At 43.6% G+C, this 26,492-nt stretch overlaps 1 protein-coding gene across 4 annotated transcripts in view; it reads left to right on the top strand.

Moving 5' to 3' along the window:
- Positions 1 to 26,492, top strand: part of LOC116501432 (ubiquitin-associated protein 1-like) — a 139,503-nt gene that overhangs the window by 71,051 nt on the left and 41,960 nt on the right. For 3 of the 4 annotated variants that reach the window (XM_032206999.1, XM_032206997.1, XM_032206998.1), the window contains one exon: positions 16,155 to 16,195. In XM_032206999.1, the coding sequence (XP_032062890.1) occupies positions 16,162 to 16,195 (34 nt within the window). In that variant the 5' untranslated portion in view covers positions 16,155 to 16,161. Of the gene's footprint in view, positions 1 to 13,228; positions 13,313 to 16,154; positions 16,196 to 26,492 lie in introns of those variants that run through there. The other variant, XM_032207000.1, reaches the window with a different exon arrangement.

Here is a 26,492-nt window from a genome sequence, read left to right as displayed (position 1 = left end):
TTGACTCTTTCCAGGTCCGAATCAGGACCCAGTTTCCTGGGTGATGGTGGTGAATGGGGAATTCCAAAGGTGGGGTTTACCAACAGCCCATGGGTCCTGAGAGATGACAAAGAAGAGGACAACCCCAGAATACAGTTCGTAAGAAAACTCTCTCAATTTGAATTGTGGTATCTCATCCCTTCTGCCCAGATAGGGCAATCCAAACAGCATCTCATATGGTGAAATTCCTATATCCTTTCTTGGTGCTGTTTGAACCTGTAGGAGTAAGCATTTTACCCAAGGAAGTTGGGTTTCTAACACTAATTTAGTTAATTGCTTCTTTAATGTCTGGTTCATTCGTTCCACCTTCCCAGAAGGGGAGGGGTGTCAGGGGGGTGTGAAAATCCCACTCAGTCTCTAAGGCCTGCTTTAACCCTTGCAGTAAAGCTTACACCCATCCAGTCACGCGGTCAGTTAGGACAAAACTAACTCAGTGAAGTCTACCTGTATACTTTGGAAAAAGTCGAATCCCTGGCTCCTGTCCCCCTCTGGGTGGGTTACGGATGACCTTTTTATTTACCTTTTGACATATGGTACATCCTCTGCATATGTGCTTCACTGAAGTGTATATTCCTACACAGACATACTTTCTTAGCGCAACATCACACATTGCTTGCACCTCCCGATGACTCTTGATTGTTGCAGGAGGCAGGGCCGAAAGCACAACAGACACCAGTTGAGTCAGATCATGCTCCATTTTATTGCCTGAATAGCCTAACTTTTATAGTGAACTTAAAAGGGGCAGATGGTGTTTCACACAAGATTATTGGTCAAAAGCACTCAGACAAACAACTACAAGAAAACAACCCCACCTGCAAGAAGACAACCCCCTTGTGATTAGCAGTCACGTAGATCTTGTCCTTGAAGCCAGCTGCTGGCAACAATATTTTTAATTCCTCAATCGGGCGATAAAGGAACATCATCATGGGAACTCCTTGTAGTCCTGGTAGCTTGGGTTTGCTCAGCTGCAGCAAGTCATGGCCTCCTTGCTGTTTCAAAAATCTCTCAACAATTCCCCCTTTTTCTTTTTGAGCAAACCAAGCCTGACATAACAGTTTTGCAAGTAACCCTTTAACCACATTTATTACAATACAACACGCAATGATGATTAACACCACAACAAACAGAATCCTTAATCTGTCTTTGATTAATTCCAGTAACCAACTAGGCATCGTTTCAAGCAAATCAGTGAGCCATTGGTTGAAAGGATTAATATCATATTGAATCTTTCTCATGCGCTCTTTCAGGAAAGTAATGGATTTATGAATTTACTCACTGTGATCAGAAAGGTTTAAACAGCACATTCCCTCAAAGTCCTCACACCCATGCCCTTGAGCCAAAAGCAAGAAGTCAATAGCAGTTTGATCCTGTAAAAGCGCATGTCGCAGACTATTTTGATCTAGTAACATCTCCTCAAGTATTTCTGTCGTGGCATGGGCTTGCTTCTTGGCCCAGCATACCAATTTTTCTAAATTATTAAGTGCGGCCACAGCTGCTGCTCCTGGAATGAAAATTGCCAATGCTGCTCTAGCTGCAACACCAAGCAACTCAACATTATCATTGCAATCTGGTGTGAGCAATGCCCATTTATGTCTGGTGATCTCACGTAACTGCGACAAGCTAGGAGCAAACATAGTAAGTTTACCTAAGTAACATGGACCTCCGATAGCATTCGCAGGGATACCTTGCCAGGCCCTATCCCCACAAATCAGAAAAACATCAGGAGGTTTTTCAAAACATCAGCTATAGCTGTACGATTGTTCCAAATGCTATAGTTGTTACCCCTTGTCTCTGTGCCATAGGCCCCCAAACCCTGCCTAGCAGTGTCATTGTAACCACAGGTGTTACTTGTATTTCTGTACCCGTATGGCCCTTCTAAAGTCGCATTTGTCCATCTTGTTGGATTGTGTTTTTTGACAGAATTTAATCTTTGCTGTAAATTTCCGAACACAAAATATGTTTGAGTCCAATTCTGTGATGTGTTTCTGATCCTCTGAGACCCAACTGTAACTCTTGTGGATCCCAAGGCAGCGGGACAGTAAGCGAATTTATTAATTTAATTGAGCACACAGCTACAGATGAGGCACTGCAGCAATTGTTGGTAGCATACTGGCCAAAATCAGAAGTGTCATACACAGGTATACCTATGAGGCAAGTCCTGAATGGATCTGTGGACAATGCCATGGACAGATGAAATTCTGATATACCAGTCTGATCAGCCCATGTCACCCAGAGATTTTGTTGCGGCTCAATCTTGGTCACGAGCGCAAGCACTGCTGGCGGTATTAGAATCACCATCAGCAACTTCCCCATCCCTTGAGACATCTTGGGATGGCCTTCAAAAATTGGCTTGTTACCCAAACTGGTCCTGCTCAGCATACTGTGAGTCTGATACAATATTGCGTCCCGCGTCTATCCGCGTCTCTGTTCAGCATCTCACTGCATAGCACAATCACACAGTCACACAAAGAGGCCTCTTGTACTTCTCATTCATACCACAAGAAAATATCGCTTAAAATGATTTGTCCACGGCTTCAGGAGGTCCTTGTCTACTGCCTTGGTGAGCGGCTGAGAGTGGAGACCCCTCCGAAGAAAATGCTGGGGGTGCACCTAGGGGCATCCGCTCCACAGTCGATCCCGCAGCTGAGCAGAGCGGCTCCTGGCGCAAGGAATGATGCTATTATAGTTTTGTATAATTGCACCAAAGAGATACATTGCAATAGGGAGCAACTGTGGCTTTGACGATTTGTTTCATGGTTTGTTTTTTTTCGCAAGCAATTGAACCTTACACATGTTGTTGCTGTTACGCTTCCCAGGATATCTAATTCCTGTGGCTCTGCATGTGAATAATACAATACAGGTGCACTCGCTGCTCTACCGAAAATAACAGCTCCTTAAATTTTAGAAACAAGTTTTCCTTTGGGATATGTCTCAAATGCGCCCTCTCAATGCGCCGAGCAATGTCTATAGCATACTGCGAGTGATACAATATTCAAAGGTACTAGGTTTTTCTTTTTCTTTTGATGCGTCTCTCTGCGTCCCGCGTCTCACTTTTTTTTTTTGTCCATTATATTCAGAATCAATTATCCTCTGCAAAATAAACAATCCGGTTAAAGTTGTACTTGATCGACCTAACAGCAATACACTACAGTCATTCCCAATTGGTCCTTTGACATTCAATGGAACTTTATGAATGCGAGTACCCCACAAAGTGGTGTCTGTTACTGTGGAGACATCCACTCCAGCACTCCCTCTGGTTCTTGCTGAGAGGGTGTCCACGGTGGTAACCGTGGCAGCAGGGCTGCAGCATGGAATCTTACCCCATGGGCTGCAGGGGGACAGCCTGCTTCACCATGGTTCTCATCAAAGGCCACAGGGGACTTCTGCTCCGGCGCTTGGAGCACCTCTCCCCCTCCTTCACTGACCTTGGCACCTACAATGCTGTTCCTCACTCCTCTTGCTCTCCCAGCTGCTATGAAGTGCAGCACTTTTGTTGTTATTGTTGCTTTCTCTCCCTTTCTTAAATATGCTCTTACAGAGGCGCAAGCAACATCACTTACTGGCTCGGCTCTGGTCAGCACCAGGGTCCTTACCTAACATGAAGCAGCTTCTAGATTCTTCTCATAGAAGACACACCTATGGCCCCCTGTTACTAAAAGCTTGCCACGTAAACCCACTACATTCCACCCCTCGCCTTTCTGAAAAGCATATTTAGAATAATCACAATATACTCTCTACAGTTATCACAAACTTCACTTCCATCAAAACGAAAAGGAATTCCCCACACCAAAATGAAAATAACATCATTACAACACCGACGAGGTGGACAATTTACACACACCCCACCCCTCGTCCCTTCACCACACTAATATGAAACATATTCCTCACAATTGCTGCTTTCTTAAATTCTGCACAACTAATATGTTCATAAAAAAAATCCATTCCATGTTTTGCCTGTTACTTCTCTTGACTGTCACCCTTATTTCAATTTCCTTGAGCCTGTTATAAATGAAGTCTCAACTCAATCTGAATTTTGTAATATTTATAAAAACAAATATTTCTAAAAGGTATAAAAGGCAAGTAAACAGCGCTGGGTGTGCGGGGAGTCTACGCTCCACCAACACGCACACACGAACATCAAACATTCTAAATATACAGAACATTGCTTTACGTACTAAACCCGAGTATGCCTATACATACGTACAATCAGGAAAGGTAACAAACAATCCTTTAAGTTCCATAACTTACTAAAATCGAGTACGCCTATACATATTCACGATCAGAAAAGGTAACAAACAATCCTCCAAGTTCCACGACTCAACAGTCTCCATTTTCCATTCCTTTTCTTGATTACATACTAGTCTCCATTTTCCATTCCCTTTGAACAATATGTCTCACTTTAAGTTGTCAAGCAACTTGGTCTTCAGGCCTTATGTATCCCGTTCTTCCCAGATCGAAGAAAAGCATATCCATCTCCTTTTCAAGGCCAATAGGGCCTGGGTCAAAAGGCACGTCCAGGTCACCAGGGGGCGAAACAGCAAAAGCCTTCGATGGCTGTAGCAGCAGAGGGGCCCATGGCGTAGCAGTCGGATCAGTAAAGGAGCCCACAGCTCCCTCACTGGCAAACCACACGTGTCTGACTGTGGTCCCACATGGCTCTTCAAGGCCTCAGAGATTGCTCGCCAGGTGCCGAGCAATCCCACTGCAACCTTGTCATTTTTAGTTGCAGAGTCCCACACCTTGACCTCAGTTTGGTCCCATATTTCAGGCTCATAAACTGTCTGATTGTTAATAAGGAGAATAAGCTGTAAGGTTACCAGGACAGTCTTTGTTCCTAAGGACGTGTGATTCTCCATAATGCACAACTGCTTACCAGCAAGGGGCAGTTGTGTGCGCGTGTCTGCTTCTCTCAGCTTGAGCTTCTTCCCAGCTCCGGTGCGCCCATTTCCAGTGACTTTCAGTATGAGCTTCAGTCATGGTTTAATCTGGCCGGCAGCTTAACACCACACAGCTGTTTGCTCACCCTCCCCCCTCCCTCTCTGGGACGGGGGAGAGAAATGGAAAGTGAAGCCCATGAGTTGAGGTAAAGACAGTTTAATAAGACAGAAAAATAATAATAATAATAACAATAATAATACAATGGTGATAATAGTAATAATAATAATAATGTGTACAAACAAGTGATGCACAATGCAATTGCTCACCACTCACTGACCGATGCCCAGCCTAACCCCGAGCAGTCCGGCCCCCCTCCCCCAGCTAGCCACCCCTATATATTGTTTAGCCTGACGTCAGATGGTATGGAATACCCCTTTGGCTAGTTTGGGTCACCTGTCCTGGGTCTGTCCCCTCCCAGCTCTTGCTGCACCCCCAGCCTGCCCGTTGGCAGGACAGAGCTTCAACTTCAAACAGCTCTGTCAATCACTACATACCACACCTTTTACACCTTCAGTAACCCTTTTTAACACTTCTTTTGATCCTTCTCCAGCCTGTACTTTGACCAAAATCTCAGTCATCGGCCAACTTAATTCCATACCTCTTTTCCCTCCAGGATGCTGAAACACCATATCAGTATATCGTATCCCATCCCATTTTCCTTCTCTCCTTCTTCCACTCCGGATATTCCTATTGTGAGAAACGCTCCGTAGCCAATAACTTAGGCTCAGGGGAGGATCTTAGTGAAGTAGTAATTTATTTGCGATTGCAATGGTGGGCGCCCCACAAGCAGGAGAGCGCGCATCTACTAGTTCCAAAACACAGTTCATATACTTTTTGATGACAGGACCCTCCCCTGTTTCCCCACTGAGTGGGTAATCCAGGTTCACAGTCTGTCTGATGCTTCACAGACCATGTATGTCCTTCAATTCCTGGCCTGTTAAATTTCAAATTTATTTTGATTTTTTTACTGTTTAAAGTGGTAATTACCTCTTTTGAAGGGGTAATGTTTCTTCAGTTATCTGACTCGACACCATGATTTTCACCTAATTGTCCTAAGGAGTCTGGTTGTCTGCATTTTACAAGGTTGCCTGCTAAGCTTTCTTATCACTGCAAGCATATCTCAATACCACATTTTTTACATTTAAACAATGTAACTCTGCAAAAACAACATTTTTATTCTCACCCTATTTGAAGCGGCCAGCCTGGCTGCAGTTAAAATATCTTAAAGCTTGTCCCTGCTAAGATTCAGGCTGCAACACAGGTGGCTTTCCTTGCCTGCCATTCCTTCATCTCTCTTCCTCTCCTTTCCATCCTGGCCCTGACTACCTGCTACACTGTCAATACCATTAGTTTCACTCTCTGCTTTTCCTTCTCATCTCCCCTCCGGACACACACCTTCAGGGCCTCCCGCAGGAGGACCCCCCAGTGACTGTTCACAACATCCCCCCACCCTCCGGAGCATTTTCCTTGTATCTTGCCAGGCATTAATCACACAATGAACTTTCAAGAGCCCTTGGGATACTGGCTCCTCAGGATTCATCCTTGAGTACTTTCATATCAAGCATATCTCAATACCACATTGTCCTTACCTTTAAACAATGTAGCTCTGCAAAAACAACACTTTTATTCCCACAGAAGCTACAGCTATGTGAATCACAGGTTTAAAAATCCTTTAGGAGAGGAGCACTTGGCTTTCAGTCTGTGGTAGTAGCTAGAAGAAAGCAGGGTTGAGAGAAATGCACTGAAGTGTGTAGAGACCCTGCCCCAGTTCATCGTGGACAAGTGGCTGCAGCACATGCTTGTAGTATGTGAAAACTGTGACTTTGCAGGTGGCCTGGCTGTCTTAGTAACAGCAGATCAAATTGACATCTTAATTGCTACTCCCACAGAGATCTAGCAAAGTAGCAGGTTGTCTGACCCTGTGATCTGGGCCCAAAAGGTGTAGCTGGCTTCATGCTCTGCAGTCTGATCTCCTCCTCTGTGGTGCTGTGACCAGTAAAGCCCTTTCAACACCAGTAGTTCATGTACAACTGTACTGTCTGGTTTTGTGGCTTTGCCCTCAGCCTTCCCGAATGCCCTCTGAGAGGCAAGCTCAGCACTGTTCCATCTCCTTCCCTCTTTGAAATCTCCATGTGTTGTTTCCTTCTGAGAAGCAGCTGTCGGCTGGTGCCGAAGCTAGCTCAGTGGCCGAGAGGAGCGCTTTGGGGCATACGTCCAATGCCTAGAGAGAGGTTGTGATATATGGAATAATATTTTGTGTCAAGAAGGTGGTTGATGTTAATAAAGAAGGGGTAGATGTGGGAGTGTGGCCGTGGGGGTCGGCAAGCCCCATGGTAGGTGATGACATCAGACTCTTAACGATGAGGCCATCAGGAATGTAAAGAGTTTAGAGGGAACAAAGAAGGGTGACCCCCTTGCTGTCTGGGGTTGCTTGTTCTCCAGCCATTAAGGCATGGAAGTTGCTGGGGGGTTTGCTGGTTGGAACTGTTAAAATTTGTTGTTTAATGTTATATGATAATTATATTATTAGTGTGGTTTCAAGGGTTAACGAAACGCGGGAAAAGCAATCACGTTTTGTTGCTTTTTCGGAACCTTGTGGAGGGCAGAGCATGTGCAGAAGAAGAGGGAGGCAGTCAAAGCTGCCAAGATCCAGGAACAAAAGGTTGCTAGAGGTGATGGGGGGAAACCCTGAGCCTTCATCCCCATGACCCCCAATGACCACCACAAAGAGAATTATAATACAAAGCGGGGATAGGTTATACATATGTATAGGCATAATTGAGTTTCTTATGCATATGTAAAAGCAATGTTCTATATATATTTAGAAAGTTCGATGGTTGGGTGTGCATGTTAGTAGAGCATAGACTCCCCACGCACCAAGCGCTGTTTACTTGCCTTTTATAAATATTACTAAATTCAGATTGAGTTGTATCTTCATTTATAACAAGGGTGAGACATGCAGCGAGGAACCTGACACACACCAAGCAGAGTGATGTGCAGCTCTTCTGTGTAAAGTGTATGGGAACAAAAATGTTGTTTTTGTGCAGAGTTACATTGTTTAGAAGGAGGGAATGTGGTACTGAGATATGCTTACAGTGATAAGAAAGCTTAGCAGGCGACCATGTAAAATGCAGACAACCAGACTCCTTAGGACAATTAGGTGAAAATCGCGGTGTCAAGTCAAGTCAGATAAGTGAAGAAACATTACCACTTCAAGCAGTAAAAATGTCAAAAGAAATTTGAAATTTAACAGGCCGGCAACTGAAGGCCATGCATTGTTTGTGAAGCATCAGATAGATTGTGAATCTGGATTACCCACTCAGTGGGGAAACAGGGGAGGGTCCTGCCATCAAAAGGTATATAAACTGTGTTTTGGAACTAGTAGATGCGCTCTCTCCTGCTTGTGGGGCGCCGCCATTGCAATCGCGAATAAATTACTACTTCACTAAGATCCTCCCCTGAGCCTAAGTTATTGGCTACGGAGTGTTTCTCACAATTTGGGGGCTCGTCCGGGATCCAGTCACCTACTGGGGAGCCCCACCGCCGCAGCAGCAGGAAGGCATGCCCTGCTGATTTCAGCGGTCCTGTGCATCGACGGTGGAGTTTCTGCAGAGAGCTGACAGAAGGCCCGAGACTGGTTAAAGAGGCAGGATCTGTGAAGTAGTGGGGAAAGGAAGAAGGTAGGCACTCCAGGTTTTTAAGAATCGATCCGGTAACTCTGTGCACAGACCTAGGTAAGAAATATTAAGTATTGCCTTGGGGGTCGGGTGATCTGGTGTATGGTAAGCCCTTGCACCAGGAAGTGCTGGCACTACACCAGGGGAATCTGTTGTACGGTAATCCTTGCACGGGGAAGTGCTTGGAAGTACACCCCCATCTTTCAGTACGTTGGTGTGTGGTACACTGCAGAAGGGAAATTTCTGTAGCACATACTGGCAAGGGTTAGGAAAAATGGGAAAATATGAGTTACAGGGGACAGGGAGATATCCCTTGGGGGAGTGCCTACCAATAGTTCTTCCTGAAGAATGATAAGAAATTGGAAACATAATCCCAAAATTAGAGGGATTGTAAAAGAAAAATAATTAAAAAAAGGTTAAATATTGTGTATCAGTCTGGACAAAAGAACCAATTAAGGAAACAGTATTTTGGCCAAAATACGGGTCTGATGAAAATTCAGGCTTTAAATTTATGTGTAAACAATAAGATTCCTTTTTCAGAGAAGGAGCCAAATTATGCTCCCTATAATCCTAATATTGTACCCGTGGCAGCAGCAGTCACTCCAGGAAGGGAGACAGGGACTGTAATTAACACTGTCCCTAAAGAAGGATCGTACTCTAGGCTCTGGCAAGAATTAGAACAAGGTAGAAGATATATTGAGAATTTTGCCTTCCCTGATACTAACAGTACTAACACTAACTGTGTATCCTCTTAGGTGAACTACCCCCTCCTCCTTGCCAGCAGAGAGGTTAGGACTTTTAAGAAGGAGAGGAAGTCTTTATTCGAGGACCCCAACAGCCTAGTTGAACAATTAGACCAGTTCCTACGACCTGATTTATACTCTTGGGGGAGGGAATTATGTCTATAAGTATGTTGTTTACAGGGAAAGAAATGGGAATGATCAGGAGGAGAGATGCTATACAAGAATGGGAAAGAGCTCATCCTCCAGGACCAGGGGTAATACCGGCAGGGCAGAAATACCCACTTGCCAATCCTGGCTGGAATAATAATAGTGTGCAACACAGAAATCATATGAGAGACTTGGGGTCAGAATGAGAAAGTACTTGGGGATGAGACCTGAGGACCCAGTATCCCAAAGGGCTCTTGAAAGTTCATTGTGTGATTAAAGCCTGGCAAAATATGCAGAAAATGCTTCAGAAGGTGGGGGGATGTAGTGAACAGTCACTGGGGGACCCTCCTGCGGGAGGCCCTGGAGGTGTGTGTCCGGAGGGGAGATGAGAAGGAAAAGCAGAGAGTGAAACTAATGGTATTGACAGTGCAGCGGGTAGTGAGGCAGAGGGTTGGAGAAAGATGAAGAAAATCTTCAGGGGGAGTCAGGGCCAGGATGGAAAGGAGAGGAAGAGAGATGAAGGAATGGCAGGCAAAGAAGGCTGCCTGTGTTGTGGCCCGAGTCCTAGCAGAGACAGGCTTTGATAAGATGTTTTAAGTGTGGCCAGGCTGGCCACTTCGAATAGGAATATCTGGAGTGGAAGAAGGAGGAAAGAAGGAAAATGGGATGAAATATGCTATATTGATATGTTGTTTCAGTATCTTGGAGGGAAAAGGTATGGAATTAAGTTGGACCCTGACTGAGCCTTTGGTGCTGGTATTAGAGAAGTACAGTCTGGAGAAAGATGAAGGAAGTGTTAAAAGGGTTGCTGAAGGTGTTAAAGGTGTGGCATGTAGTATTTAACAGAGCTGTTTGAAGTTGAATGAGCAGGGAAAGGGGATGTAGGCATTATCTAAGTAACAGTCTAAGAAGTTTTGGTATATTTCCTGTGGTGTTTGGTCAGTTTCCCAAACATCCGGGAGGGGTATGGTGGGGTAACAGCCTGCTCCACCAGGGGCCTCTCCAGCGGCCGCAGGGGGGCTTCGGCTCCAGGGCCTGGAGCTCCTCTTCCCCCTCCTTCTGCACTGACTTTGGTGTCTGCGGGGGGGTTTCTCGCTCTCCCAGCCTCTGTTGAGCAGCAGGTTTTTGTTTGTTTCTTTGTTTGTTTGTTTTCATGGATGTGCTCTCTGAGAAACACTCCGTAGCCAATAATTTAGGCTCAGGCAAGGATCTCAGTGAAGTAGTAATTTATTCGCGATTGCAATGGCGGGCACCCCACAAGCAGGAGAGAGCGCATCTACTAGTTCCAAAACACAGTTTATATACCTTTTGATGGCAGGACCCTCCCCTGTTTCCCCACTGAGTGGGTAATCCAGATTCACAATCTATCTGATGCTTCACAAACAATGCATGGCCTTCAGTTGCCGGCCTGTTAAATTTCAAATTTCTTTTGACATTTTTACTGCTTGAAGTGGTAATGTTTCTTCACTTATCTGACTTGACTTGACACCATGATTTTCACCTAATTGTCCTAAGGAGTCTGATTGTCTGCATTTTACAAGGTCGCCTGCTAAACTTTCTTATCACTGTAAGCATATCTCAGTACCACATTCCCTCCTTCTAAACAATGTAACTCTGCAAAAACAACATTTCTATTCCCACACTCTCACAGAGGCACAGACTGTATTGCTCATGGCTTGGCTCTGGGCAGTAGTGGGCCCCTTTGGGGCCAGATGAAATTGTCCCTTATCTGCCACGGGGAGTCTTCTGGGTTTTTCTCACGAGGGCTGCCACTGCAGTTTCCCACCCCCCCACTCACAGCCCCCAAACCTTGCCATCAAACCCAATACAGTGGGGAACAGCTAGGCCATTACTGACTTGTAAAGTATCAGGGATTAAATTAACTAATGAAACCCTAAAAAGTGATGGGGGTAGAAGGGGCTGGGATAACAGTGCCACTTTTGGGGGATACCAAGCTGAGACTAGGGGATAAAATGTTCACTGGTTAATTATTGTATGTACCCAAGGCAGGGACTAACTTGTTGGGAAGGGATTTGATGATGAAATTGGGCATTCAACTAGTAAATTGTTAGACTGGAATAACAGTGTTATTAATGGAGTGCTCTCTGGCCCTGAGAGCAAACATACATGTATATTCACCTCTGACTGGAAAGACCCTGAAATGGGGGCGGAAGCAACAATATAGGTGGACAATTTTACCTCAGGGGTTTACAGGGCCACCTATCTATTTGGGTCAGTTTAAATAACAAAAGATTTTGGAGCAATTACAACCTCCCAAGGAGGTATTAATGTTAACAAATATGTGGATCGTTTTCTATTGTCAGGACAGGAGAAAAGAGTTGTGAAGAAAGCTACTAACAAGCTATTCAACTTTCTGGGAAAGCAGGGCTTGGGAGTATTGAAAAATAAATCACTATATGGAGAAAGTGTCGGATAACCCGACCGAAAGCCCCGGGACAAACGGACACAAGGACCAGCGTTCTGTGCCGTAAGCCAATTTATTGCTGCGTGACAGTATCTTATATAGTGTCAAAGCGTCCCACCCAGGAACCCAGGACCCCAACCACTGTGCTTGCAGGCACCCACAAACCCCTCCCTTCGTGCGCGCAGGCACAACCCAGAATAATCCCACAGAAAGAGAAGTCAGGTATTTAAGGCATCTAATGTCTGAAGGAAAACAAAGAATAAATGCAGAGAGGATTCAGGGAATTGTTGAAAATTAAGAAAGAACTAAAAAGTTTTAAAAGAAATATTTTTTTTAAGGAATCAGGAGCCACAAAGTCTGAAGGAAAATGGATACTCCCTGATGGGAGAGAAATGCTGAATAAAGTGATAATGAGGCAAATATTAACTGTTTTACATCAGAAGAGTCATCGGGAGGTGCAAGCAATGTGTGATGTTGTGCTAAGGAAGTATGTCTGTGTAGGAATATACACTTTAGTGAAGCACATATGCAGAGGATGTACCATATGTCAAAAGGTAAATAAAAAGGTCTTCTGTAACCCATCTAGAGGGGGACGGGAGCCAGGGCGTTGACCTTTCCAAAGTATACAGGTAAACTTTACTGAGTTACTTGTTTGTCCTAATTGACCACGTGACTGGATGGGTGTAAGCTTTACTGCAAGGGTTAAAGCAGGCCTTAGAGACTGAGTGGGATTTTCACACCCCCTGACACCCCTCCCCTTCTGGGAAGGTGGAGCGAATGAACCAGACATTAAAGAAGCAATTAACTAAACTGGTGTTAGAAACCCAACTTCCTTGGGTAAAATGCTTACTCCTACAGGTTCAAACAGCACCAAGAAAGGATATAGGAATTTCACCATATGAGATGCTGTTCAGATTGCCCTATCTGGGCAGAAGGGATGAGATACCACAATTCAAATTGAGAGAGTTTTCTTACGAACTGTATTCTGGGGTTGTCCTCTTCTTTGTCATCTCTCAGGACCTGTGGGTTGTTGGCTCAAACCCCACCTTTGGAATTCCCCATTCACGACCATCACCCAGGAAATCGGGTCCTGATTCGGACCTGGAAAGATTCAACTCCGGCCTGAATGGGAAGGACAATTACTAACCACTGAAACAGCTGTAAGAACTGCGGAAAAAGGTTGGACTCACTATACTCGAGTGAAGGCATCCATCGACGCTAGTACCTGGGAAGCTGTTCCTACAGAAGACTTGTTGGAAGTTGAAATCGAAGAGAAAAATCTCATAATGGACTCTGAGCGGGATAAAAGCTTACAACTGTAAACTAACCTTTTATTTTCACAGGTAACTAACGAGTGTGACTTGTGATTGAGAGAAAGGACAGACCTATAGCGAATTGCAGTGCTCCCAAGGGGGGGTTGTTATAGTAGTAGTGTACATCTTATTCTTTGCATTGATAATTATTTGGAAAACTAAGGGTTAAAAATAATGACAGTTAAAAACTGATTACTAATTTTGTTTTTAGTGATTCTAGGCCTCAGAGAAGGCCTTGGTCAATTGGTAACCTGGAAAAGGCATGACCAGATAATAGCAAAAACGGGATACCCCATCGAAATATGGGTGACTGTGACAGAGGGTTATGTACCACAATCCATCACGTTTGATGCTTGTGAGGTGTTAGCTTGTGGAGATTTAAATGCCCAACGACAATCGAGCAGGGAGAACAAATAACTGGGAGAGACCCAACAGTCAGATTGAGAATAGCTGTATGGAAACAATCCTCTATTGCCATCAGAGAAAGGGAGAAACTCAAGGAGAAAACAGGAGAGTAAACAGGAGGCCCTCTGAAATGTGGCAGTTCAAACATTTGAGATTTAAACAGGGTATGGGGACGTGAATGCCTGGATAGAATGGGTCAAATATACTGTCCAGAATCTCAACCATAGCTACTGCTATGCTTGTGCCTCGGGATGACCGATTGCCCAGATAGTGCCCTTCCCATGGGGGTGGACCAAAGACTCCCAAGGGATGCGATGTATGATTGCATTGTACCAAGAAAAGACTGCCTGGGGAAATGAGGCCTGTAAGTCTCTCTTTGCTGTTTCTTGCATGATAACAATATCACAGTTCCCCCTGCATTCTCTACAGCTATAGGTAACCATACAGCTTGCCTCTCACGGCAGGGTGTGAGTGCTACCCGTCACCTGGGAGAATTTGCCTTGTGCTACCAAGGACTTGATGGGAAACTGCTCAAGACTAGAGATCCCCAGGGCAGATCTCTGGTAGTACGGTAGAGGGAAGATCTTACGGTCCACCCTACCATCTAATTGGGAAGGCACTTGTGCACTTGTTCAATTAGCTATACCCTTCACCCTGGCATTTGAAAGAGAAACATCACAAATACCCAGAAGAAGTAGAAGAGGCTTAGGAATATCATTCGATGATAGAGTATACATAGATTCTATTGGGGTACCTAGAGGAGTTCCGGATGAACATAAAACCAGAAATGAAATTGCTGCAGGGTTTGAGTCACTGTTCTGGTGGGTAACAATAAATAAAAATGTGGATTGGATTGGATTAATTATTTCTATTATAATCAGCAGAGATTCATCAATTATACCAGGGATGCGATGAGAGGAATCGCTGAACAACTAGATGCCATCAGCAAAATGGCTTGGGAAAACAGGATAGCATTAGATATGATGCTCGCAGAGGAAGGAGGTGTGTGTGTGATACTGAGCAACCATTGTTGCACTTTTACACCCAACAATACTGTCCCAGATGGCTCAGTAACTAGAGCATTGCAAGGGCTTACCACCCTTGCCAGTGAATTGGCAGAAAAAGTAGGTATATTTACATCCTTGATTGTAGTTGTAGGAGTTTTGACAGCCATTGGTTGCTGCATTATCCCCTGTGTAAGAGGACTAGTACAGTGGTTAACTGAAACCACACTATTGAAACAAATGACCATGGAGCTACCACCTTACTCAGATAAGGTGATAATGAGGAGATAGAAAGCAAAGAAGAAGAAGAAATCTACCAAATTACACCTTAGAGAAGGATTTTGCAAAAATCAACAGTTTATAAAAAAAGAAAAGGGGGGAATTGTGGGAATAGAAATGTTGTTTTTGCAGAGTTACATTGTTTAGAAGGAGGGAATGTGGTACTGAGATATGCTTACAGTGATAAGAAAGCTTAGCAGGTGACCTTGTAAAATGCAGACAACCAGACTCCTTAGGACAATTAGGTGAAAATCGCGGTGTCAAGTCAAGTCAGATAAGTGAAGAAACACTACCACTTCAAGAAGTAAAAATGTCAAAAGAAATTTGAAATTTAACAGGCCGGCAACTGAAGGCCATGCATTGTTTGTGAAGCATCAGATAGATTGTGAACCTGGATTACCCACTCAGTGGGGAAACAGGGGAGGGTCCTGTCATCAAAAGGTATATAAACTGTGTTTTGGAACTAGTAGATGCGCTCTCTCCTGCTTGTGGGGCGCCCGCCATTGCAATCGCGAATAAATTACTACTTCACTGAGATCCTCGCCTGAGCCTAAGTTATTGGCTACGGAGTGTTTCTCACATAGCCATGTAGGATTTACATTGACTTCTCAAATTAAAAACAAACAAACAAAAAACATACACACAGATGTTGTTGATTAAATTCTGTGGTTGCTGGATGAAGACTCTGGTTAGCATTGTTTCCTTGTGCATATCCAAAAACTTGAGATCTTCCTACCAGTTACTGTGTACCAGCATTGTGTATTGTTATTGGTGTACTACCCAGCATATCTAGACAAGTGCCATGCTTGCTGTGCATACCCAATATCATAGTATCCCTTTTTAGAGCAACAGGGATTAAACTGAAGAGGATCAGTGTGGTATTTCCAGTGGGAATGCTACGGGAGGCAGGATGTGCTCGGTGAGGCTGGGAAGGAGCAGTCTCGGAGTGCTATAATCTATAGCCTGGCCTTCCTAATCAACCTGGCTGCTTCTTGGCTATTTGTATTGTCAGACTCTGAGCAAAGTTATTTATTCACTCGGTCAGTTCTCGGTGCTATAAAATACGTTTTGCTGTCTAACATAGCAAGTGTCAGCAGCTTGTCCAATACTACAGAGATAAGATTGTAGGCTTATGCAGTGCTATATGTATTAAGTTGCTAAATCAATTTTAAAATGTTTTTCAGGTTCTAAATGGCTTCTAAGAAGTTGGGGTCTGACTCTCATGGTAAGTGGAATTTGATATCCTTGTCCTATCAGTAGGATGAATTTTACTGTTGCTGCTGAGTAATGTCCTGGCCATCAAGGCTAATCTGTTCATCCCCCGACTGGCTTTTTTGTTAGGAATTAAGTGCCTTGGCTTCCTTCTTGCATAGCTGCTTGCTAATGCTGTGCCCATTCTCTAGTTAAACTGAAGTTCAACATATGACTATCCCCCATTATCCCTGCCCCTCTCTTATGGCCGAATAATACCTCCTGAGAAATCCCCTTCAAAATCAAAGCTGAACTGTAGTTTTGGTGCTCATGTGATGCTCGCTGAAGCAGATGCTAGATCTGCAGCCTCTTACTATGAAAGTAAAGTGAGAAGCTGGATTGCAAGTCAAGCTTTTAATATATCATTGTGATGTTTTTTGCTCAGCAATTAATTTATTCCTAAATTGGACTCATCTGGCTTAGTAGCCTGCAGTTGGGTGAGTGATCTTTCCTACATCTGAGATGTGTAATGTCATGCAGATGATTAGTGTCATAAGAATTTTGCGCTGCAATGTGTGTTTCTTTTAGAAAATGGGGTATCAGATTGAGAGGACTCATTTCCCTGAAGCTCATTTTTTGTATGTGTAACGTAGATTATTAAAATGAGTAATCAATTAAAGCCATGCTGGGTGGTTCAAATGAAATTTCTAAAAATCAGCCTATTAAATAACAGTTAGAAAATCTTTAATTGCTTTGCTTAATGTAGTGGGTTTATGTGGCAAGGTTTTTGTAGCAGGGGGCCATAGGTGTGGCTTTTGTGAGAAGAATCTAGAAGCTATTAGCTTATGTTAGATAAGGGCCCTGATGCTGACCAGAGCTGAGCCAATAAGCAATGGTGTTTGCACCTCTGTGAGAGCATATTTAAGAAAGGGAGAAAAAAACAACAACAAAACACGCTGCTACACAGCAGCTGGGAGAGTGAGAGGAGTGAGGAACAGCCTTGCAGGCACCAAGGTCAATGAAGAAGGCGGGGGAGAGGTGCTCCAGGTGCCGGAGCAGAAGCCTCCGGCGGCCTGTGGTGAGGACCATGGTGAAGCAGGCTGTCCCCCTGCAGCCCATGGAGTACCATGATGGAGCAGGGTTCCACGCTGTAGCCCGTGGAGGAGAGCACGGTGGAGCAGGTGGACCTGCACCGATGGAGGCTGCCACCTGTGGAGGACCCCTGCTGGAGCAGATTCTGGGCGGGAGCTGTGGCCCGTGGAGAGGAGACCACACAAGAGCAGGTGACCTGGCAGGAGCTGTTGCCCGTGGGGGACCCAGGTTGGAGCAGTTTGCTCCTGAGGGATGGACCCCGTGGTACGGACCCATATCTGGAAGTTCTGGAAGAGCTGCTGCCTGTGGGAAGCCCATGCAGGATCAGTTTGGGAAAGACAGCATCCCATGGGAGGAACCCCATGTGGAGTAGGGGAAGAGAGTGACCGAGACAGCTCTTCATCTCCACCACTCTATAGACTGACCATAACCCCCATTCCTCTGTGCTGCTCGCGTGAAGGAGGTGGAAGAGGGCGGATTTGGGGGAAGGTGGTTTTGGTTTCTTTCCTTTGTTCCTCACTTCTCTAGCTTGTTAGTAATAGGCAATAAATCTTACTGTCTCCCTACTCTGAGTCTGTTTTGCCCGTCATGATAACTGTTGAGCGATCCCCCGTCCTTATCTCAAACCCTTGAGCCCTTTGTGTTGTATTTTCTCCTCCTCCTCAAAGAGGAAGGAGGGAGTGAGAGTGGCTGAGGTGGAGCTCAGCCTCCCACCTGAGTAAAACCACCACGTTACCATCGAAACAGTGGCTTGGGTGTTACTTTGTATATGTTGGTTTTGCTTTTTGTATTGAATTTACTGTTAGAAGACATATTGTGTATTCAGGTAGTAAGGTCATCTATTTAAAAAAAAAAAAAAAGGTGAAGGATTCTTTACTTTCTGGGTCAGTTTTCAAGTTTTCCTAGACTAGTACTGTTGTGATTGGGCTGAATGCTATGAGCATCAGTGTTTTTGCTTCAGAAACACTTTTTTATTCTATGAACTGTCCTAAAACAGTTGGTGTCTCAGCACGCTTGATGTTTTTGTAGCAGGATTGTATTCAAGAGAAGGTTATAGCAGTGTATTAGAAAATTAACATACTGGGAAGAAACAAGAAAGTTTTTATTCCTTAGTCTAGGTGCTGAGGTTAAACTGACAGCCGTCAGTTCAGCTCATCTAGTCTGGGTGCACTTAGTTTTTTTACTATCCCAAAAAAAGGGATGTTGCTCTGTAAATACCACAGCATGTGCTCTATGGCTAGTGTGTATTTCAGGCAAACAAGAGGGCTGTGGAAGGGGAGGTGTCTCCTACTTACTGTGTCAATAGGTCTAATAAGACAAGTATTTGCATACTGAGCAATTTGGGCTGTGAGATTGGTGTAAAGAGGTAATCGTGCTTGGCTTGTGTGCTTGGATCATCCCAGTTAGAGCAGGACTTGTAGCAGCGGGACTAACAAGTGCATGGTAGCAGCAGGCTAGCTTGACTCTGAGCGTTTAGGAGGGGATAAGGCTGTCTCTGACCTGGCCATGATGTAAGTATAAGTGCAAAGGCTGCCACAATTGCTACTTCTGCATAAACACACACGGTTGTATCCAAGTTCTCACACTGCCAGCTCAAATACTGTTTGGGTGTTGTGGTGGTGGCTAGCGAGGTGCAGTTTGGATGCTGTGCTGTGTACTGCTTCTCAGTAAGGACCAGTGAAAATACTATTATATTCTGCCTGGAGCGCTCTTTTGTTTTGGTAGTGTAATAAATGTCTCAGTCTTCAAAATAGGACTATAATCAAAGTTTACAATTTATTAAAGGAATAGAGGTAAGCAAACAGCGCTGGGTGCGCCGGGAGTCTCTGCTCCACCAAGACGCACACCAGTTATATCAAGCAGCTGGTTTTTATGCTCCTAGGCTGATACATATTCATTACTACTTCTAAAAAAAACCCACAGGGTTATTATAATTAGTTTCCGGAATCCAAACCCTCCTACTGGAGCATGCGTATCAGTCTCTGGTGGTCCCTCTGGGGGTCTCTTGTGCTGAAGGCTCATAGTCTTCCTCCCTCTTGTCCTTCTCCTTTGTCCAACTTGGCTGTATGTCAGAGACTTGAGCAACATCCCCTGCAAGCTTTGTCTTTTAGTTGTTCTTCAGCTCTCCCCGTCTCCTTAATCTCCTGGCCAGATATCAGAGACTTGCATAGTGTCCCATGCAATAGTCATAATAGTTAGCAGTTATTCTGAAACTCCCCAGATATCAGAGACTTCAAGGAAAAGCCTACAAATACATTTCCCTTCAAGCTCTCTATTGACACGAATTGCTAAAACATTCCTTTGCAAGATACAAGAACTATATACATTAACCACTCTGTTTTTCTTAGACTTGTGGTTATACAAGGGTATGTAAGACAGAAGGTCACATTCATCATACCATGTTGCCCTAGCACTGTTCCATACTGACACAAATCAGATGAACATATCTCACAATCCCCCATCTCCTTTTTCATGGCATTGATTCGTGTTTTCCTTTCTAATCAAGTTAATACTTGCCAAATTGATGACAATTGATACCAATTCTGGATCTTTATTTGTTTTTATTATCATCAGAGAATGGGTTTTCTCTTTCCCTGTTGCTGGGTCAACAGGTACCATAGATATTTGCATTCCTTGTATAACCGAGTGTATTAGTCTGGTAATACAGGGTATTAAACATGGAATTATTAACAATCCTCCACATATCCCCAATACAACCACCCTTATTTTAGCAAACCAATAACCACCCATAAACCCCCTTCCATAATCCTCTTAGATCGATTCCATTCCAAATTTGAACTGGGACATGTGCAATTTTCTTCATTTCCTTTACAAGTTCATTTACAGCATTTCTTTCTGTTGTGGTTTAACCCAGTGGGCAGCTAAACAACACACGGCCGCTCGCTCACCTCCCCCCCTCCTCCTCTGGGATGGGAGAGAGAAATGGGAAAGTGAAGCCTGTGAGTTGAGATAAAGACAAGAAAATATTAATAACAATAATAATAATGACAATAATTATGATAATAGTACTTCTAGTAATAATGTGTACGAAACAAGTGATGCACAATGCGATTGCTCACCACCTGCTGTCTGATACCCAGCCTAACCCCGAGCAGTCCAGCCCTCCTCCCAGCTCTTGCACCCCCAGCCTGGCCACTGGCAGGACAGAGTGAGAAGCTGAAACATCCTTGGCTCGCTGTAAGCACTGCTCGGCAACAATTAGAACATCAGCATATTATCAGCACTCTTCTCATCCTAAGCCAGAACATAGCATTCTACCAGCTACTAGGAAGAAACACCCTTATCATCAATCTTTAAACAGCAATTACTAAAGTTAATTTTTCCACAGACTTCTCCTTCTTGTGCTAGTAAATAATCCAAAGCTGGGCGATTTTGATACAAAGCATTTCTCATCTTGGTATTTTGCTTTGCAATTAATCCAAGTGCATCTCTGGTTTTATTTATAACTATTTCTATTACAGCTTGTAACCTAATTATTCTATTAAGTATATATATTGGGGTCCTATAGCCCCAGGATCCATCTTCTGCCCACGTAGCTGGATCATAATAGGCAAACACCTTCAATCAAGGGGTTGGGCCCGCTTTCAGGGTCCATTTGGGCTTGTGTTACCATTCAGCCTGTCAGGGTGATCCAGCTCCTGGAAAACGAATCACAATTTTATATGGGTTTAAAAAAAGAGGTTCTTATGTTATTTTCTCGGGACAACCCGACCTTAGTGTGGGAGAAGTCCGGTCGAGGCCCTCTCACTCGGCAGTCAATACCCATAGGGGTTGCCTCCCTCGGTAGACCATACACACCTCAGTGGAGGGTCCTGCCCCGGTCTTGCCTTCTCCCTTTCCTCCCTTCAGGGTTGTCCCTTTTATTTGGCATCCTTAATTCATGCAGAGTCTCGTTGCCAGAATATTAGTTCTTCTTTAGCTTGAGTTTCAGAAGCGGACTCAACCCTCCAGGTTTCGGTAGTTACTGGTCCTTTTATTCTGGATGCGTGGGTCCAACCCTTTTCTGCGGTTCTCACAGCTGTTTCACTAGTAAGTAAAGCAAGGTACAGTCCCTCCCATTGGGGGTTCAAAGATTCTTCCCTCCAGGTTTATTTATTAAGACCTTGTCTCCTGGTTGTGTCTTATGAATAGCAAATCCTAAAGATGGTGTTTGAGCCATCATTCCAATTTCTCTTAGCTCTTGTAATCTCCTTCCAATAGTAATTATATATTTCTGGATGCTACGATCCTCAACTACATTGTTCCCTAGAGGCATCCCTTGAGAATAAGGCATAGCATATAACATTTCATATGGTTATAATCCAGTCTCACTGTATGGTTTAGTTCTTATGTTTAAAAGTGCCAATGGTAAGCATTTCGTCCAGGGCATTTGTGTCTTGATCATTAACTTAGCCAATTGTTGTTTTATTGTTTGATTCAGTCTTTCTACTTTCCCTGAGCTTTGTGGGTGCCACGGAGTATGGTATTCCCACTGAATACCTAATGATTGCCATAATAATTTTATTATTTTAGAAGTAAAGTGTGTGCCCTGGTCAGAATCAATGTACTGGATTATCCCAAATCTAGGTATCAGGTGTTCTAATAGAATTTTTACCACCATTTGTGCTGTAGCTCATGCTACAGGATAAGCTTCTACCCATTGTGTTAAATGATCTACTATTACCAATAGATATTTTATCCTCTCTACTTTGGGCAATTCAGTGAAATCAACTTGTACTTTCTCAAAAGGCCTATAAACTGTTTTGTTTTGTTTCTCCCTCCCGTGGCTGCTTGTTGAAACACTTTCTTATTTATCTTCTGACAAGTTAAGCAACAGTTATGTAATTTGCTTTGCTATTTCAAAAAAAAAACAATGCAACCAAATTGTTTTAGTAAATGATCACTTAACACCTTTGTACCCCAATGTGTTTGTGCATGCAAACGTCCCAATATTTGCTTCGCATAAGTTTTTGGCAATATCTCTCGCCTGTCTGGCAGTGTCCATTTTCCTTGTTCTAATTTAGCCCCTATTTTCTCCAGTTTCGTTTGTTTGTTTTGTTTTGTTTTCCATTGCATTTCATAGTCGGTCCAAAAATTCCATAGGGGTTTCTTTTGGATTTTGTTGGAACAGATTCTCAATTCCCAATGTAACCAGATTTTGGTATTTACCGTTCATTATTTCCGGGGTGATAATAGTCTCAGCCTGGGGTCGGTCAGGGGAATGCAATTGTCAACAGTTCCCTGAGTGGTCCCATTGGCAATCTGAGCTCACTCATAAACTCAGATTGTTTTAAGAGTTAACTGCTTTTCTGTTTCCATGACAACTCTCTGGGACCCATCATGGTCCCTCTGCCCCAAAGTGCTCACACCTGTGATTTTGGGATCACAGCCTCCTATTGAGGCAGAACTATTAACATTCCTACATCCTCTTCCCCTGCTCATTCAACTTCAAACAGCTCTGTTAAATACTACATGCCACACCTTTAACACCTTCAACAACTCTTTTAACCCTTCCTTTATCTTTCTCCAGCCTGTACTTTTCTCATGCCAACACCAAAGGCTAAGTCAGGGGCCAACTTGCATGTAATTCCACTCCTTTTCCCTCTAAGATGCTGAAACAACATATCAGTATACTACATTTCATCCTATTTTTCTTCTCTCCTCAGAAACAACATTAATTGCAAGATAGTGTTATAGTCGATTGATCTATAAAGTGGTCATTCACTTTATATAGTGGCCACCACTGATTGCAATGCTTAATGAAAGTCCTCTTGCTTTCTGTGCCCCCAGTTCTAACAATATCCTTCCAATGTGCCAATATGCACCCGAGGAGGCTTTCTTTAAAACATCTTTGTTTTGGATATTACCCATTTCCTTGATTTCCCATTCCCTTTTATTTGTTTGTTTATTTATTTATTTATTATTATTCCTTACTAGTTACTGTCCTTTTGTGAGAAACACTCCGTAGCCAATAACTTAGGCTCAGGGGAGGATCTCAGTGAAGTAGTAATTTATTCGCGATTGCAATGGCGGCGCCCCACAAGCAGGAGAGAGCGCATCTACTAGTTCCAAAACACAGTTTATATACCTTTTGATGGCAGGACCCTCCCCTGTTTCCCCACTGAGTGGGTAATCCAGATTCACAATCTATCTGATGCTTCACAAACAATGCATGGCCTTCAGTCGCCGGCCTGTTAAATTTCAAATTTCTTTTGACATTTTTACTGCTTGAAGTGGTAATGTTTCTTCACTTATCTGACTTGACTTGACACCATGATTTTCACCTAATTGTCCTAAGGAGTCTGATTGTCTGCATTTTACAAGGTCGCCTGCTAAACTTTCTTATCACTGTAAGCATATCTCAGTACCACATTCCCTCCTTCTAAACAATGTAACTCTGCAAAAACAACATTTCTATTCCCACAATTCCCCCCTTTTCTTTTTTTTTATAAACTGTTGATTTTTGCAAAAACTCTTTTTATTTTTATTTATTTATTTATTTTAAGTGTAATTTGGTAAATATCTTCCTCTTCTTCACTTTCTTTGCTCTCCATTTCCTCTAATATCATTTTATCTGAGTAGGGTGGTGGATCTATGGTCATTTGTTTCAATAATGTGGTTTCAATTAACCGCTGGACAAGTCCCCTTACACAGGGGATAACGCAACAGCCAATAGCTGTCAAAACTCCTGCTACTATAATCAAGGATGTAAATATGGACATTACCATCCCTTTCCATTTACCAAACCAAGATTTCAACCATCCTGTGATGGAAGTGTCTGTTCCGAATTTTCTGCCAATTCATTGGCAAGGGTGGTAAGCCCTTGCAATGCTCTAGTTACTGTGCCATCCGGGGCAGTATTGTTACGGATAAAAGTACAACGGTTGCCCAGCATCACGCATACACCACCCTTCTCCACAAGCATCATATCTAATGCTATCCTGTTTTCCCAAGCCATTTTGCTGATGGCATCTAGTTGTTCAGCGATTCCTCTCATCGCATCCTTGGTATAATTGATGAATCTCTGCTGATTATAATAGAAATAATTAATCCAATCCACATTTTTATTGATTGTTACCCACCAGAACAGTAACTCAAACCCTGCAGCAATTTAATTTCTGGCTTTATGTTCATCCGGAACTCCTCTAGGTACCCCAACAGAATCTATGTATACTCTATCATCAAATGATATTCCTAAGCCTCCTTTACTTCTTCTGGGTATTTGTGATGTTTCTCTTTCAAATGCCAGGGTGAAGGGTATAGCTGATTGAACAAGTGCACAAGTGCCTTCCCAATTAGATGGTAGGGTGGACCGTAAGATCTTCCCTCCACCGTACCACCAGAGATCTGCCCTGGGGATCTCTAGTCTTGAGCAGTTTCCCATCAAGTCCTTGGTAGCACAAGGCAAATTCTCCCAGGTGACGGGTAGCACTCACACCCTGCCGTGAGAGGCAAGCTGTATGGTTACCTATAGCTGTAGAGAATGCAGGGGGAACCGTGATATTGTTATCATGCAAGAAACAGCAAAGAGAGACGTACAGGCCTCATTTCCCCAGGCAGTCTTCTCTTGGTACAATGCAATCATACATCGCATCCCTTGGGAGTCTTTGGTCCACCCCCATGGGAAGGGCACTATCTGGGCAATCGGTCATCCCGAGGCACAAGCATAGCAGTAGCTACGCTTGAGACTCTGGACAGTATATTTGACCCATTCTATCCAGGCATTCACGTCCCCATACCCTGTTTGAATCTCAAATGTTTGAACTGCCACATTTCAGAGGGCCTCCTGTTTACTCTCCTGTTTTCTCCTTGAGTTTCTCCCTTTCTCTGATGGCAATAGAGGATTGTTTCCATACAGCTATTCTCAAACTGGCTCTTAGGTCTCTCCCAGTTATTTGTTCTCTCTGCTCGATTGTTGTTGGGCATTTAAATCTCCCCAAGCTAACACCTCACAAGCATCAAACGTGACGGCTTGTGGTACATAACCCTCTGTCACAGTCACCCATATTTTGATGGGGTATCCCGTTTTTGCTATTATCTGGTCATGCCTTTTCCAAGTTACCAATTGACCAAGGCCTTCTCTGAGGCCTAGAATCACTAAAAACAAAATTATTAATCAATTTTTCCCTGTCATTATTTTTAAACCTTAGGTTTCCAAATAATTATCGATACAAAAATAAGATATACACTACTACTATAACAACCCCCCCCCTTGGGAGCACTGCAATTCGCTATAGGTCTGTCCTTTCTCTCAATCACAAGTCACACTCGTTAGTTACCTGTGAAAATAAAAGGTTAGTTTACAATTGTAAGCTCTTATCCTGCTCAGAGTCCACTACGAGATTTTTCTCTTCAATTTCAACTTCCAACAAGTCTTTTGTAGGAACAGCTTCCCAGGTACTAGCGTCAACAGATCCCTTCACTCGAGTATAGTGAGTCCAACCTTTTTCCGCAGTTCTTACAGCTGTTTCAGTGGTCAGTAATGGTCCTTCCCATTCAGGCCGGAGTTGACTCTTTCCAGGTCCGAATCAGGACCCAGTTTCCTGGATGATGGTGGTGAATGGGGAATTCCAAAGGTGGGGTTTGAGCCAACAACCCACAGGTCCTGAGAGATGACAAAGAAGAAGACAACCCCAGAATACAGTTCTTAAGGAAACTCTCTTATTTTGAATTGTGGTATCTCATCCCTTCTGCCCAGATAGGGCAATCTGAACAGCATCTCATATGGTGAAATTCCTATATCCTTTCTTGGTGCTGTTTAAACCTGTAGGAGTAAGCCTTTTACCAAAGGAAGTTGGGTTTCTAACACTAGTTTAGTTAATTGCTTCTTTAATGTCTGATTCATTCGCTCCACCTTCCCAGCAGAGGAGGGGTGCCAGGGGCTGTGAAAATCCCACTCAATCTCTAAGGCCTGCTTTAACCCTTGCAGTAAAGCTTACACCCATCCAGTCACGTGGTCAATTAGGACAAACAAGTAACTCAGTAAAGTTTACCTGTATACTTTGGAAAGGTCAAACCCCTGGCTCCCGTCCCCCTCTAGATGGGTTACAGAACACCTTTTTATTTACCTTTTGACATATGGTACATCCTCTACATATGTGCTTCCCTAAAGTGTATATTCCTACACAGACATACTTTCTTAGCACAACATCACACATTGCTTACACCTCCTAATGACTCTTCTGATGTAAAACAGTTAATATTTGCCTCATTATCACTTTATTCAGCATTTCTCTCCC

The sequence above is a fragment of the Aythya fuligula genome, chromosome W (genome assembly GCF_009819795.1).
Source record: "Aythya fuligula isolate bAytFul2 chromosome W, bAytFul2.pri, whole genome shotgun sequence".
Taxonomy (NCBI): domain Eukaryota; kingdom Metazoa; phylum Chordata; class Aves; order Anseriformes; family Anatidae; genus Aythya; species Aythya fuligula.
Note: the sequence above shows the minus strand (reverse complement) of the source record. Positions and strands in the feature narration are given on the sequence as shown.